Source organism: Erpetoichthys calabaricus, chromosome 2 (assembly GCF_900747795.2).
Source record: "Erpetoichthys calabaricus chromosome 2, fErpCal1.3, whole genome shotgun sequence".
In the NCBI taxonomy this organism is placed as follows: domain Eukaryota; kingdom Metazoa; phylum Chordata; class Cladistia; order Polypteriformes; family Polypteridae; genus Erpetoichthys; species Erpetoichthys calabaricus.
In genome coordinates, this window is record NC_041395.2 from 284,433,007 (window position 1) to 284,449,492 (window position 16,486).

At 37.0% G+C, this 16,486-nt stretch overlaps 1 protein-coding gene across 1 annotated transcript in view; it reads right to left on the bottom strand.

The window, feature by feature from the left end:
• Positions 1-418: 418 nt before the first annotated feature.
• loxl4 (lysyl oxidase-like 4) overlaps positions 419-16,486 on the bottom strand; it is a 134,138-nt gene continuing 118,070 nt past the window's right edge. Inside the window, exons 11-15 of the mRNA XM_028795665.2 lie at positions 14,570-14,813; positions 13,349-13,464; positions 11,628-11,764; positions 8,211-8,322; positions 419-2,704 (exon numbers count right to left, since the gene is read on the bottom strand). Of these exons, the coding sequence (XP_028651498.2) occupies positions 2,634-2,704; positions 8,211-8,322; positions 11,628-11,764; positions 13,349-13,464; positions 14,570-14,813 (680 nt within the window). The 3' untranslated portion in view covers positions 419-2,633. The remainder of the gene's footprint in view (positions 2,705-8,210; positions 8,323-11,627; positions 11,765-13,348; positions 13,465-14,569; positions 14,814-16,486) is intronic.

Below are 16,486 nucleotides of genomic sequence, written 5' to 3' on the forward strand. Positions count from 1 at the left end.
TTTGATGACTATGACCTGACACACCCAATATACACACCTATGAATGGTGGTTTTGCTCACACCAAAAGTCTTGGCAACAACCTTGTACTCTGCAAAGATAGCCAGTTTATAAAGCGCGATGGCAATACACTTCTCAGTTGAGACTAATTCCCTCGTGTATGCTACGGCAGGGAATACAAGAGGACCTTTGCGCTGCATAATTCTATGAATGTTGAGCTGCTTATCCTGAAACGTTGTACTGACTCCTCCTCAGTAAAATTAATGTAGACGATTTTAAAGAAATACCTAATACGTGGCCTCTGTGAAGTATAGGGAGTTCGCTTTCCCTTTATTGTATTCACTCGCTCTCATCACCTCTGATTAAAAACAAATTCGTCAATTGTAGACGCAATTGAAATAATAAAACCAACACCCATCATATCATTCGTCATTTTTAATTTCAAGATTTAAAACAAACTTTATTCGCATAAAATCACTCAGTGGAAACACAGACAAGTTGCATTTGGGTTTTGTCGACTTTTCAGAAGTATCGCTTCTGTTTTGCAAATAATTGCAATGGAAATGCGGCTAGAAACCTCTTCAGTTGCTAGTGTTTAAATCAAGGAGGGTACTCAATATTTTAGTGTTGTAAGCTCAAGTTTATGTTGATTTTCTATCCTGTTCCCTTTCTGAGGATCTTGGCATTGAGATGCCATTATGAATGTGAACTATGAACCCATAGATTTTCATACCACCCTGCTGGAATCCTCATTGTTTGTTTTCATTGTTATTAAATAAGATAAGATGTAAGATACTGTACATGGGAATCTTAATGAAATTGGGGGTTTTGCAGCTGATGTGGACACAAACTCTGAGAAAATGTCCATACAAAGAACAAAAGCAATGCCAAGAAAAAAAAACTCAGTAAGCAAAGAAACATTTAAAAATGTCCACTTACTTATTTTAAGAAACTTTAAATAATAAGTTAAAATTTTCATTTGAGTGGCATTTGAAATTCTAAAAATAATAAAATAAGTGAGCATGAATTCTCAGAATTTACAGCAATGGAGACCAGTATGTAAATGCAGAAACAGACATATATGCCAGTGTGGCAACAGAATAGCAAAATGATGGTTTTAGGTTTTATGGTGGATAAAAACAACTGACTGGAAAACACAGCTAAGAAAAGTCAACAGTTAAAATGAAGGTAAGACAGCGCCCCATTCCTATCTGAACCTTACAACAAAAAGTTACTAAAGAAATAAAATGAAAAAGGCTTGTAAAAACAGAAGAAAACAACATATACCCTGAGTTTGTCTATGGCCTTAGTAGACCAGAGCAACCTTACTTGGGATGTATCAAAAATGCATGCATTCATTAGATAAGTTAGAAAAGCTAATGTGTGCAGACGTAATACAAATGATGGCTTTTATCATCCAAGCATTGTTCACAGCAGCACCATTTCCATTTGAGACAGGAACTTACCATAATTTCTGAATGGTTGTTCAATTTTATGACTTCTTCTGTGGTGTTTTCTGGAGTGCTTCATATTTAAATAAAATTTAGCTATGGTTGTGATCGCCCTGGTTTCAATGCAATAGAGGGCCAGTACACTCTTTGTGTCTATTCCTTGCCTTTAATGTAGTGCTTCACCCTGATTCAGAATTCCCATATTTCAGTCAAACTGGGTTAATTTTCAAGAAGAATTTCATTAAGTTCCTGAGATTCCTGATTCCTGGTAAACACTCCATGCTTTAGATGAAGTGTTTGTCGTTTTGAAAATTCACAGTTTTCCAATCCAGTCATGCATTCTATAACATTGATAAAAGTCTGTTGGCAAAGCATTCAGCCCTGGCAGCCTAAAAGAGACCCCATCGTAATAAGCTCTATAGTAAGAAACTATGGCATTCCTCTTAAATTGCCATTCACCTCTGAATAGTCAAGTGCATGACATGAAGGACTGGAGTTAGAAGTGATACTTCATGGACATAAATAATATATGTTTCTGATGAGTTCATCAAAAAAAGACAAAAATCGTAAGAAATACATCTGAACACTGAAATGTTTAGCATAAAGTGCATTACATATACTGTAGCATGTCCCCCAGATTCCTGTTTCTTACAAAAAGAACAGATTGATTCCTGGAACGCGTCTGCTTCTTCAATTACTGCTACTTTTATAATACATCTCGGAGAATGAGGAGATGTATTTTTCTTTGAATATCTACATAGAAGATTTTTTTTAATTAAAAAATAAAATATTTTAATTATAATGATATTTTACTGTAAAGAAAAATTCACAAAACCTTAATGTTTAAAGTGATACTTTTTAAAGATATATATATGCATGGAAAGAAACTATCCTAACTCAATAAGACCCACACTTATCTTTTAACGGCTCCAGTATACTGTCTGTCACAGGCTAGACGCTAAGCCTGCAGTTTGAATTCTGGTTAAAAATATTCATGGTCAGTCTGTGTTTACTCCTGATTTACTCGCCAGTCATCTGTGAAAATCTGTGTTGTAAGTTCATTTACTGTATCCTGTAGCGTTACTTGTGGTGAAGGTCCATGTGATTCTTTTCTGCTCATTATCACACTCTGCAGCTTATTCATTTTTCTGAATCCAAGATTGAAGAACATTGCTTGAGAAGCATTAGATCTGATTGTTGGAGATCTGTCTCTGGTGCTCAAACAGGTCCTCAATTTCTAGACTATATGCATCACCTAATCAGGAGTCAAAATAAACAAAGTTATTATTTAAATAGAAGATGTAAGATAGTAACTGATCATGTTATGAAAATGATATAAACATTTTGTATATGAATGTTAAATTATATTTGCAGGATGCACATATTTCATTACACATATACATTAGACAACTTGCTTTCTTAAAGATGTTGCAATTTTTTTATCACAGGACTATATAATATTGAAAACCTTAGCCAGTGTATAAGGTTTGATTGTTACTTTCATTCTCTTACTTTTCTTTACTTGGAAAAGAGGACCCTTGGTGTGGGTTATAAAAATATGAAGATGCTACATTGTTACTTGGTCCACTATTTCCAGTATAGGCAGAACTAGGGTTTTGTACCATGTTAGCCATTATGGATGTAGTGAGAAGTTAAATAAAATGAAACCTTTTACTGGCTAACTAGAAAAACTACAACATGCAAGCTTTCGAGGCAACCACATCTACATCTTGCCTGAAGAAGGGGCCCGAGTTGTCTTGAAATCTTGCATATTGTAGTCTTTCGAGTTAGCCAATAAAAGGTGTCATTTTGCTTAACTTCTCACTACAGTATAGGCAGATAAATGAATAATTTGTAAAATAGATGTTGGGATAGTGTTTATTACTGTACAATAAAGGGCCACAGGAGGAGGTGCTTCATTGAGCCGGTGGTTCTGTAACGGTGGCTGACTCACTTTGGTGTATCTGGGCTGACAGGCCTGTAGATTAGGTTCTCTTCAAATCACTGCACAGTACTAGTGAATGTTAGACATGGATGAGGAGACAATAATTATGAGGCTTTCAATACATAAAATTTATAAATCTGATGCCAATGTTTTATTTGTAATTAACATTCAATTCCAATTTATTTACTCCAATTTCTGCTGTCTAAAATATGTCTTATATTTTAACATATGGTAATGTGTACAGAAACTAAACACGGAGGCAAACAACCACAAAATTTACTCCCTGGAAAATACATTAGTTTCAAAAAATCTAAATCTGTAAAACAAACCATACAAAATAAAATCTACCAGGAAGACACTAGGAAAGATATCTAGGCAACTCAAACAAAAATCTTTCACATTTAGCAAATCTAATGTGCAAACCAGGTCTGAATATAAGCATATGAGGGAATTTTCCACTAGAAAATATAGAATGTGCTTTTAGCTAATTGGTCACACTGAACTGCTCTGACTAAACTGAATGAAGGAGGATGTGCGCATTTCTGGGATGGACTGGTATGTTTTTTGTCCTGTGCCAATTGCTATTTACTGAATAGGCTTTGGTTACCCACATCTATAAAATTGAATTTAGTAGGTTCAGCAAAGGATGGATAAACTCAAAGAATGGTAGCCTTAGTGACTCAACAAATGCTTCTTACTAATCATTTGCATCATAACGATGTCGAGTGAATAAACCCCTTGTTATTAGTCAGGTCCACATGAAAGTGGCTGCCCGGCAGGTTTAGTACGGTATACTCAAATACAAGACAGGATTCAGCCCTAGATGGGTACTCATAAATTATTTTTTACTTATATAAGTTATTTAGATAAACAAAATCTAACAAATGTGACAAGCAAAGGATGTTTATATGCACATGACTTAATTTTAGGTGGATCATCAGATATCCCAGAGTTAGGAGACTCCATACAAATAGACCTGGGCAAAATTCAGATTCAGGGGATATGCAGAAATTAAGACTAATGTAAATAAATGTTATGTTTTAAACACTGGGATGCATTTGCACATTACATATTTGTAGCTTATTCATACTGGGACAGAAAATGGATGGATGGAGGGCTTGTCACTGAATAACACACCTTATGCAAAAGACTTTGAAGTTGTAATTAACTTGTCACTTCACAAGTTAACAGAGATTAGGAGTAGAGTATAAAATGTGAACTGGATCAAGCAGGATGAATACCAGTTCCTATTTAAAATCTATTTTTCAATACGGACACGGGGGACAACAGGTGTTTTGTCACATTTTAGTACCAATCAAATAATCCTGTGTTTCCATAGTGAGCGCCTACATACATTCCGTTTGTACCTTTAACTTTCATTTTTGATTTCAGTAGCATTTCTTGATAATGGAATTTATACAGCTTTTCCAGTACATTTGTTCGTAAATTGCTATTTTACACATTTTAAATTTTAATTTCCTTGATGTACTTACTATGTACTGTTCATATTTGTGACATTTTATTGTCTTCTTATGTTTTGCTCACTTTTATTAGTATTTATACATTAATATATTCCAATTAGGGCGGCACGGTGGCGCAGTGGGTAGCGCTGCTGCCTCGCAGTTGGGAGATCTGGGGACCCGAGTTCGCTTCCCGGGTCCTCCCTGTGTGGAGTTTGCATGTTCTCCCCGTGTCTGCGTGGGTTTCCTCTGGGCCCTCCGGTTTCCTCCCACAGTCCAAAGACATGCAGGTTAGGTGGATTGGCAATTCTAAATTGGCCCTAGTGTGTGCTTGGTGTGTGGGTGTGTTTGTGTGTGTCCTGCGGTGGGTTGGCACCCTGCCCAGGATTGTTTCCTGCCTTGTGCCCTGCGTTGGCTGGGATTGGCTCCAGCAGACCCCCGTGACCCTGTGTTCGGATTCAGCGGGTTGGAAAATGGATGGATGGATATATTCCAATTACTGAATATTCCTTGTATACTATGCCATTTTAACTTCTTCAATTCTTTTTGCCTTATATTTCCATTGCTGTGATTTGCTGGAGTTTCTAATTTTGGATTACTTGTTAAAACACCTTCTTGTGTTTTCATATTTGTTGAATTTTTGGTTGATTTTTGGTGCTTTTGTAAGTTTTAAAAATGTATGCAACAGATATGTGATTAGCAAAGAGTCAATTTGCATCATTTACTCATGACTTGTATGATTGAGAGCTTCTGATTCACGAGTTAGCACTAGAATCCCTGAAGCCAACGAAAAAACGTGTAATCCTGGGCCACCTTAAACCCCTTCACACCTCTCCGTCAGCGTCTTTTGTTTTGCAAATGTGTCGATCAGCACAAGCAGCAAGCAGCCTGCTATCCCATCCTCCCCACTGACACTCCGTTGCAAAATTCTCAGAGATCAAGTCTCTTTATTTGGGAGTGAGTTGCCTGGAGTTGTATAGAGTAAATAATATATCGTTATTTGGAATACATACATTTCATGTGTGTCCCGTGTCTACAATGATCTATTTAAGTGTAGGATGGCAAGAAATGCTGAACACATACCTAAAGTAGAAACTTTTTCCATGTTATACTAATAATGATGTGAAGTGTAAAAAAAAAAGTGCAGACTTTAGTCCAAGTATCAAAAAAACACATGCACTTTTATTCAAGAATATAACCAAAGAAAAAAAAATATTCGATTTACGTGTTGCTATCAAGAAGTTAAAAACCCAAGATCAAATGTCAATTGACAGGAAGTTGATGTGTATTCTTGAAAAATGAAAAGAAAAGAGAAGAACTGCTGCCTTATAACCCAAAGGTTCTGGGTTCGAGACTGTGCGCTTCACATTTTGAGTAGTGAGCTGCTATTATTATTACTATAATATAATAAAAACATACATTAGATTTGAGTCTGTAACACCTGGTGTAAATTTTGCCTACTTTGTTAAAGTTAGTGCTTGCTTTTTTAGTATTCAGTTTTATTCTGTCAGTGACATTCACATGGTACAATGAACTTGCCTCTCCCTCTCTGAGTTGATGGCATTTATCTCCAATCTTTTCACAAGAGCAGCGATGACCACAGTTGGTGCTGTGCTTGATGCCTGCTCAGAACGATTTGACAACAAAGACCCCCGTGCAGAACATGTGAAAACGACAGATTTTCTGCGATCTCGGACATCTGGCAACGTTTTGTTGAGAACTATGTTTGGGGTTATAACCCAGGGCAAAGACTCTCCGGGTCTGTGGTCATAAAGCTTATGCAACTGTTTCTGGATAAAAGGCAGGACCGTAACAACAGACAGCTTCTTCACAGCACTTTCACTGGCTAATAGACTGTTGCACCACAACACAGCTCTGCTTGGCACAATAAGTTATAGTCTCTTTAGTATGCAAGCAATTCACCACGCTAGTGTTTAGATCTGGCAGTGCCGTGCTGACGGTGTATGCACCCAAAAAGAAGAAGCCTTTGATTTCAGTCTGTAACAGCCAGTGTAAAGTTTTGCTACCTATAAAAGATAATCGCTGAAGGGATATAAGCAGACACACAAATGCTGGTGAATCATGTCTCCTTTGTATCTTGTTGTCACTTGAATTTCTTGTTATTCAGTTTTATTCTTGAATGAAAGCACACTTGTTTCATTATACCTTTGTGAAAGTGTTTATTTTATATTCCAGTAACCACTTGAATGAAATCGAATCTGTCTCTGCCTCTGTCACGCATGCGCACACACATTCATACTTCAAAGCGTCACTATTTGAAAACGCTATGCTATTTGAACATTTTTTTTTTAATCTTGTCTGTACTCCGCATTATGGTGCATGATACTGAAAATATATTAACACCAGTTGTTTCAAATGATTGAATCCTAAGTAGAAAAATGTGTCAAGCAACTCTGACACGTTCAATCTGTCACTGCTTTCATACTTAAGGTGAAAATATTTAAATGAAAGTTTAGAAATGCATTTTACCCATATTATTTCCAAATACACAATTTCAACCATTCCTTTCTTATTTTTCCATTTTTAAATTTCTCCCTATGCATTTTTCCGTTTCTGTCTGTGGAGGCAGCAAAATCTAATAAAAAAGGTGATCTATCAGCTCTGGGCGACACATTGTGCTTTCTTTGCTCTTGACACCAAGAGCAAGAAAATGTGATAAAGCAGCAACACTATAAGGAAACTTTTTTACACATTAGAAAATATTCCTTCATAGAGAAGATTGTGAAAGCATGAACGATTTGGCAAGAAGTATATTTGTAACACATTGCCGTCCTTCATATATTGACTTAGTATTATTTTGAAAATGTAAGGAATTGATGAACTAAGATTTTAGGAAGCCCTTTGATTTCATCAATTCTCTTGTGCATTCTACTATTCCAAAAGTGTGATCTATATTTCTGCAGATTGGAGCACAAAATATCCTGCTATAATTTAATCACGTTTTTTGTCCAGCAGTTCAGCACAGTTAACACATTAAAATGTTTGTTTTGTATACAGGTAGTTCTTCTAGGTAAAGTAGGCAGTTGATCACTCTAACTGTGGAGGATCAGGCAAGTGCAACTAATTCCTCTAAACTTGATATAGGCACTTTGATTTTTTCCCCTCTTTTTTTTCTTAAGACTAGTGCTAGGGTGATGTTAATTTTGTTTGGGCTCCCTTTTCCTGAAATAATCCAGATGAATATACAGTGTATTTTTTATCTAAAATATTTAGATTCTTTTATTTTCAGGCCAACCCTCATCTATATTATCTACATTTCATTTTCAATTTCATCACATTACCTACATTATGTTATATCTCTTGCAGGTATACAGTACATGCATGCAATGTCATACCTGTGTGACAACCGTGCATCCAGATCCGATGGCCATCATATCTACACCTACAGCGCACCACATTGTTGGTGAAATCCGATTCTGCCATATCTAGATTTGGATTGACTTCAACCTGTGAACCACAGAAGAAGGCAAGCGCATTAGAGAAAGCATAATATAGCTCATGGAAGGAAAACAATTATTTAGGCTTAAGAGAAAGGGGATTTTTTTGGAACCATAAATTACTTTGCAGGTGTATCAGAAGCATACCATAAGGGAAAACTTTCTTTGTAACCTTGGGTTGAGCTTTTCATCTCCATTCTGTCATCAGCGATATACAAATTATAGGACAGTTCTATAAATGACAGGAATGGAGTAACTACTGTTGATATTCTGTACAACTTCTATAATCATGCAGGTTTTTGTGGTTATACATCATGTCTCATTTTGTTTTTTACCTACCTAGTTCTGCTTTACAATGATATTTCTCCATCTCAGTGGTCTGCGTTTTAATTAGATAATCCACACAAGTAGAGTGCTGTTTTTATTTAAGTTACACATTTCAGCGACACTCTTTGCAAGGTCCATCACTAGGCAGTTAAGATTACAGAATAACACAGTCTCTCTCTCAGTCAACAACAAAAAACTTTTGTTTCAGTGAATACCATCACAGGGAGCTTTAGAAGTACAAAGCTATTGTATAATTGTTAACATATACTTTGCAGTTTCAACACAATCAGGGTAGGCCAGAGTCCTAGAATGAGTCAGAGGTAGGGACTTCACATGATTTTGCTGCCTGTCATGGCAGTAGACCACTGGGTAACATTAACGTCTCATGGCACTTTAAGCCCTGGTTTAACTCCACACTAAGGCACCTTTGTGGAGTTTGAGTGATTACTCTGTCTTTGAGAATTTTTCCAGATGCTCTTATTTGCTCCCACAATCTCAACATGTTAATTTAGCACAAAAGTAACCCAGTGCTAGACTCTGCTCCCTCAATGATCTGACACCCCATCTAATACAGTTTCCGACCATGGAGTCACTGGTTTTCTCGCGAGGCATTCTAGTAATTGTCCTGATGCCAAAAAGAAAAAAAAGAGATTTCAAGCTGTTGTACAAGTGGGAGTTCATTGTGCTAATTGCTTTTACACCTACTCATTCTCAGCACTCAATAAGGATGTTGCCATTTCTTATTTTTTGTTCACATTTGTGATGCAGTTGCTTGGTGCGAAAGGAGATGGCACTATGTCTATGTCACTTATGAGTTTAAGCTCAGAACAAAAATAGCATACCTGTGCATGCAATGTGATAATCACATTTCAGTTTCTAGGCCTTTTGATTTAATGTAACATTAAATGACACGATTGTCCTTTTACTACTGAATAGGGTCATGGAATATTCTTATTATTTAACTATTTAATTGGCTGCAGCTTCACATGGATAAAAGGTAAATACTGTAAATCCTAGTATACTATCTACAAATGTATTAAGTGCTTTTAACAGCTTCATATTGCAATGTATTAAAGGTTTTTAGTTGAATATAGTTTTGCAGAAATAAACAAAATGCAGTTTTTCTAAATTTGATATGTTCTTTTTTATAAAAAAGCCCCTACTTCCTGACAAAGTCTCTTCACCTGCCTGAGTTACTGTTGTAGAAATATTTCATTTGTTTATGTAAAGCATATTTGAAGTTCCTTGCTATAAGATGGGTTTTTATTGCATGCATATATTCTTAGTAAAGCACCTAATGGTAGTGTTAACTGTAAAGTTCATTATAAAAATAAAAATTGGTTGTTGATAGCAATGTATAGCACTAAGAAGAGCTTGAGTACTAAGGGCTACTATAGTACTAAGAAGACCTTGATAAGTCTTTGAGGGACTCTAAATTGAAAATGCATTAAATTCATTGTAAAACAGAAAAGCTGTTGGCACAGATTATTCTGTGTAATCTTAAAACATTTCCAATTCTGCATCATTATTGTTAGCAATGTTTACTGAAGGTAAAACAAAATTAGTATATTACCAAATACATTATGCCAAGTGTCAATTACAATCCTTAAAAGAAAAATGAACACTTCCTAGATTATGAATCATATTGACCAATTTCACTTTTGAATAATGATGTTAAGATCCATATGAAAGTTTTTGTTCAAAGAACAGAGAATGTTTTTCCATCTGTAATATAACAAGAACAGACTAGATTCATTAAAGACAGATGTTTTGTGTGTGTCTAAACATTGGCACTTGCTTAAAGTACTGTATTTGCCTACAGAATATATTTGCCTACATTACAACATCATCATGATTGTCGCAATTTGTGTTATATGCGAAAACATTATATTGCTCCCACTGTCTACTGCAAGCTGGAACACTTAATGCTGAATTTCTAAACCCAATACAGGGTGATTCAAAATAATATTAACATTTGAATGGCAGAAATAATTTATTCACAAAACATACTTCATATGTGCAAGATGATTTACAGGAATGTCTCAACCTGTTCGCTGTCATGTTCAACACATGAACCATACGTGGCACATAAATTGTCCACAAAAATTTTATATAACTATATACATGGCAGTACCATTAGTATTAACATAATTTTGACTCACCCTGTACATCCATACCATATTCACACAAAGATAGACAATAAAATAAGCACTTTCCATCTGCCTTTACATGTATTATATGGTGTAGAACTGGAAAATTATCTGTCAAAAGGGGTCCCCACTTTTGTTTTTAGCAGAACTCTCCTCCTTCATTCCAGTTCACAGCTCCATTTGCATCACACATTTCAATGCTATGTCTTTTTCCCATTTAAGACATCTCCCCTTCTTCATTCACTGGACAACCCTACTGGTCACTGGTACTTCTTGTCTACCCAGCTAATCACTTCTGCTGGAGACCTTCATTTTCATACACTGACATGCCTCAAACAGGTCACTGAGTGGCTGCTACTCTTTGCCTTCAGGCATCTCTCAGTATTGTGCCACATGTTAGTCTAGACAACTCCATACACTATTATTATCAACAAATATGGACAAATAAAAAATACACATGTTGGCTAATTTGTTACATGTTGGACAGTACTGTGTGTGTGACTGATTTAGAGAGACACAAATAGACAGAAGTGCTAGTAAACAGTAAAAAACTATAGCTTTCACAAATGTTTGTGATGTAGGTCACCGTTTTGGAATGACAATATAATCTAAAGGTGGGCGAACTTGGACTTGACAGACCAGTTCCGAGTTTCTGAGTTGGTAATCCAAATGAAGGGGGCATTCTAGTTGAAAATATTGATACATGCTTAAAAATATAATAGTCCCAAGCCTGCTTATGGGTACAACACAAAAGATTATAGCATATTTTGGCAGAGAATGAGTTTTTTGCCTAATCAATATGCACATTGAGAGCCGGAATGACAGCTGTTTCTCCTACCTGAAAGATATAATCTCCTGGTCTGACATCTGTGATGTCAACCCATTGGCAGTCTATGTCATGGCGGTAGGTATCCCAGCAGCCCACAGTAATACCTTGATCTCCCATATTAACACAAGCATATCGTTTCTGCAATCCTGTCAAATAAAGAAGCAATTAAATGAATTAGTTAATGGCTCATAATCATAAAATGATATAGTAACTCTCATGATGCATACAGTCTCAAAGCACAATACAACTTTTAAACACTGTACAATCTGTTGCCATACTGTATAAAAAACAAACTAGTTAAAGTAATAATTTAAATACCCTGAAAAAACATGCAGTACTGTAAGCATATTTAGACTTCACACTCTGGAGAAGAGTGCATCCTCCATCAACTGAACGGATAACATCTCTGAGAGAACTGAAGAATGGAAATGTCCTCTTATAAAATACATACTAACGATGCACTGGGATGCATCATTGGTGATGTTTAGGGTTTTTCAACACCAGACACCCTCACTCAGGTGATCCAGCTTCGTTTGACCAAGCCCAGACCTGCATTGCAATAGAAACTATCAATGCATTTGCCCTCTTAATCCAGAGCTACCTGTTGACTGTCCCTGCAGCTTTAGTAGCTGACTGGATGACCTTCTTCTTCAACACCCTCATAATGTAAGCAGTGTTAGGGTTTTGAACATTGAGTGCCCTGCAAATTTTCTACAGCCTACCTCAATGGGGTTGCAGTGTGTTTGCCAGCTTTTCTTCCAACATTGTTCTACTAGCTCTTGGTACTTTCCGCTCATTGACCTCCATCAAGCTCTTTTCCAAGGACACAGTGAGCTCTACCATCACCATTTGCTTGGTGGTGGGTGAGAAGATGATCATGTCCCAGTGGAGAGTTATAAGTGTGATTTTTTTTGGAACCTCAACTGCCACTGTCAGCTTCCATTCAGTAACTGTGTTTAGGAAGTCTGTCCTAGTTCTAGGCTTTGGGAGAGACAAGGGGGATAATATTCCTTCAATGATGGCAATGATTGGTGGCATTGATGACTCTGGCAACATGATTTGCAATTGCCTTTATCACCTGGTTGTGAACTGATAAATCTGGTCTTTAACCGAGACCAATACTGTAAAATGCTAATCTCTTTTCATTATTCAAATAAACATTCTAAAGGTTTCCCTTAAGAGATCAATAGCAAAATGTTATTCTATCTATGAACCTTTGTAAAAACTATCAATATGTTTTTGTCTCTGTGCAACTTCAGTATTTATTGCCAAAAGTGCTTTATAAAGGTATTAAGAAGTTTACAAGACAATATAAATAATATGCTGAGGTGCAGACTGCTTTGTTGTTCTTTGTCTCCAACAGAATGCTATGTTCTGTAGCAAACCTTGAAGAACCCAAATTGCCTAGCAATGGTGAGGAACAAACTAGTGGAATTGTGTCATATCTGTTGGAGTGAATTGGGCAAAGACAAGAGAGGGTGAGATTCATTAATTCATTTACTGATACACTGGTTAAAGTGGGTTTCAACATCTGGGCACCATGTCTCAGGACAGTACTGAGATATTTTGCTTCCTTGTTTATGTATGTCTGTTTGAAAAAATAAAGGTCTGACATGATAAGTTTGAAGGCGGTGAGGCTGCAATCTCCATAAACCTTAAAACTTAAAAAAAAGTCTTCATTAACTGATTCCAAAAATAAAGATACAAAAATCAGTTTGTTATGGACCTACCATCAGGACAATAAGTGTCTTCAAGACAGAAGCTTGCTTTGTGTCCTTCAGCTACTTTGCTACCATTCAGGGTCAAGAGGTCATAATGTGTGAATACTTCAATACTGTGGTAGTGTCTGAAAAGCAAAATAAAGAGAAAATGACCAACTTTTTAAGGGAATAGAAGCATTTTATAACTATTACAGACTCATACGAGAATCCTTGTTCCACCTCCAGTTTAAAAATGGAACTATATTATATAGCAGCTTTTTCTTGGCATAACTACAAGAGCATATTTAAATGTAATGACCTCATTCTTGCACCATTTAGTCATGAAAGTGTGTTTGATACTCAACAACACCTTAGACAGAAGCCTCCTGTATCCATGCACGTCAGTTTTTTCCTCCAATTTTGAAATGTTCATAGGCACATTCACATCAGACAACTATTAATGCAGAGATTAATGAGGCTATGACTGGATTATTTAGAGGGCGACAGCTGGTGGTGCAAAATAACTCTTGTGTTTGTAAAAGGCAGACTGAAAGTCTTTCAGGAAAAGAAATTTAATGTTGAGTGCTACAAGGTCAACTCATTAACTTAGGAGTTCAGTTATAATTTTCCATCAAATCTCATGGGGGGAAGCACAAGCATGACAAGGTCAGTGATGGTTGTTGGGCAGATGATGTTATATTCCACATAGTGTAAAGTATATAAAACATGGAGCATTTTCAAATAAGAAATTGCTTGAAAGTATATGTCTAGCAGATTCGTTCTTGTTTTTTCTCTCAGTAAAAGAATTAAGGTTCATTTTGCTATACTGATGATAGATAGATAGATAGATAGATAGATAGATAGATAGATAGATAGATAGATAGATAGATAGATAGATAGATAGATAGATAGATAGATAGATAGATAGATAGATAGATAGATAGATAGATAGATAGATAGATAGATAGATGATAAAACAAAAGCATTAGTTTCCCCCAGGGAAAATCTGACTTTTTAAAAAGCCCAATAAAGAAATATTTATTATTATATTATGACAAACAATAAACATTCTGCCAAATACACTCCAGAATGACTACAAAGATAGAAATCTTGCTCTTTTATTTTCTTTTTATAGCCATTTAAGATACTTTCCCATGGACTGTAATGCTTAAACACCATCTATTTATGTATTAAGAAAGACGGCAAGTGGAAAATAATATATTTTAATTTTATATAAACTTTTCCTTCTACCTGTGGCATTGGTGCCAGATCCATGATTCACGTGATGTACGAGGACGGAAATCAGCTCGTCCTAAGTTATGGATACGAGAAGAAAATCTTAGCAGGCGGCGATGCCCATAAGGCCAGTTCATACGGTTTGCAGAAGAAGAAAGGCAGTTCTCCTCATGGGCGCAGGTAAGGAGGTGCAGTGGCCTGTCTTCAAGGTATGCAGTGTCCTGGACCATCTGATAATTTAATACCAGATCAGGGGCAGCTGGAAAGAAAAAAATAATTGTTCTATAAATACTTAGATATTGCTCTCAGTGAAGGACAGTTTATACTTGTAAATACAAACATTTGCTTATAAATACTAAATGGCTGCTTCATTAGCTACAGTAAATGTGTCAATACCTTCAACCTTAAAGGTAAGACATACTGGAGAGAAATATAGAGCTCTTTAGGTGTGGTCTCATGTTATTATTCCAATTATGTTCTCTGATGTTTTCTATTTATATTGAATCTGTTGTCTCTGTTTTGGATTCTTGAGATGAGGGTGAGGTTATGCACATTTCTATCACATATATGCCCATTCGTGACGCATATGTAACATTTATAGAATTTTTAGTAAATATACAGTATAATACTTTATTACACCCTCAACCCTCTGCAGTTCATATACCCAGAGAAGGTGGGAGTGAAGGATGCCATCATCTACATGCTACACCGATTCCTCTCCCACTTGGACAGAGGCAGTGGTGCAGTAAGAATTATGTTTCTAGACTTCTCTAGCGCCTTCAACACCATCCAACTTCTGCTCCTTAGGGACAAGCTGACAGAGTTGGGAGTAGATTCATACCTGGTGGCATAGATCGTGGACTATCTTACAGACAGACCTCAGTATGTGCATCTCAGGAACTGTACGTCTGACATTGTGGTCAGCAGCACAGGAGCGCCGCAGGGGACTGTACTTTCTCCGGTCCTGTTCAGCCTATATACATCGGACTTCCAATACAACTAGGAGTCCTGCCACGTGCAAAAGTTCGCTGACGACACTGCTATCGTGGGCTGCATCAGGAGTGGGCAGGAGGAGGAGTATAGGAACCTAATCAAGGACTTTCTTAAATGGTGCGACTCAAACCACCTACAACTGAACACCAGCAAAACCAAGGAGCTGGTGGTGGATTTTAGGAGGACCAGGCCCCTCATGGACCCTGTGATCATCAGAGGTGACTGTGTGCAGAGGGTGCAGACCTATAAATACCTGGGAGTGCAGCTGGATGATAAATTGGACTGGACTGCCAATGCTGATGCTCTGTGCAAGAGAGGACAGAGCCGACTATACTTCCTAAGAAGGCTGGCATCCTTCAACATCTGCAATAAGATGCTGCAGTTGTTCCATCAGACGGCTGTGGCGAGTGCCCTCTTCTACGCGGTGGTGTGCTGGGGAGGCAGCATAAAGAAGAGGGACGCCTCATGCCTGGACAAACTGGTAAAGAAGACAGGCTCTATTGTAGGCACAGAGCTGGACAGTTTGACATCTGTGGCAGAGCAACGGGCGCTGAGCAGGCTCCTGTCAATCATGGAGAATCCACTGCATTCACTGAACAGTATCATCTCCAGACAGAGGAGCAGCTTCAGCGACAGACGGCTGTGACTTTCCTGCTCCACTGACAGACTAAGGAGATCGTTCCTCCCCCACACTATGTGAGTCTTCAATTCCCCCCCTTTGGTAAATGTTAACATTATACAAAGTTATTGACTGTTATACCTGCATTTTTATCACTCTTTAATTTAATATTGTTTTTATCAGTATGCTGCTGCTGGAATATGTGAATTTCCCCTTGGGATTAATAAAGTATCTATCTATCTATCTATCTATCTATCTATCTATCTATCTATCTATCTATCTATCTATCTATCTATCTATCTATCTATCTATCTATCTAT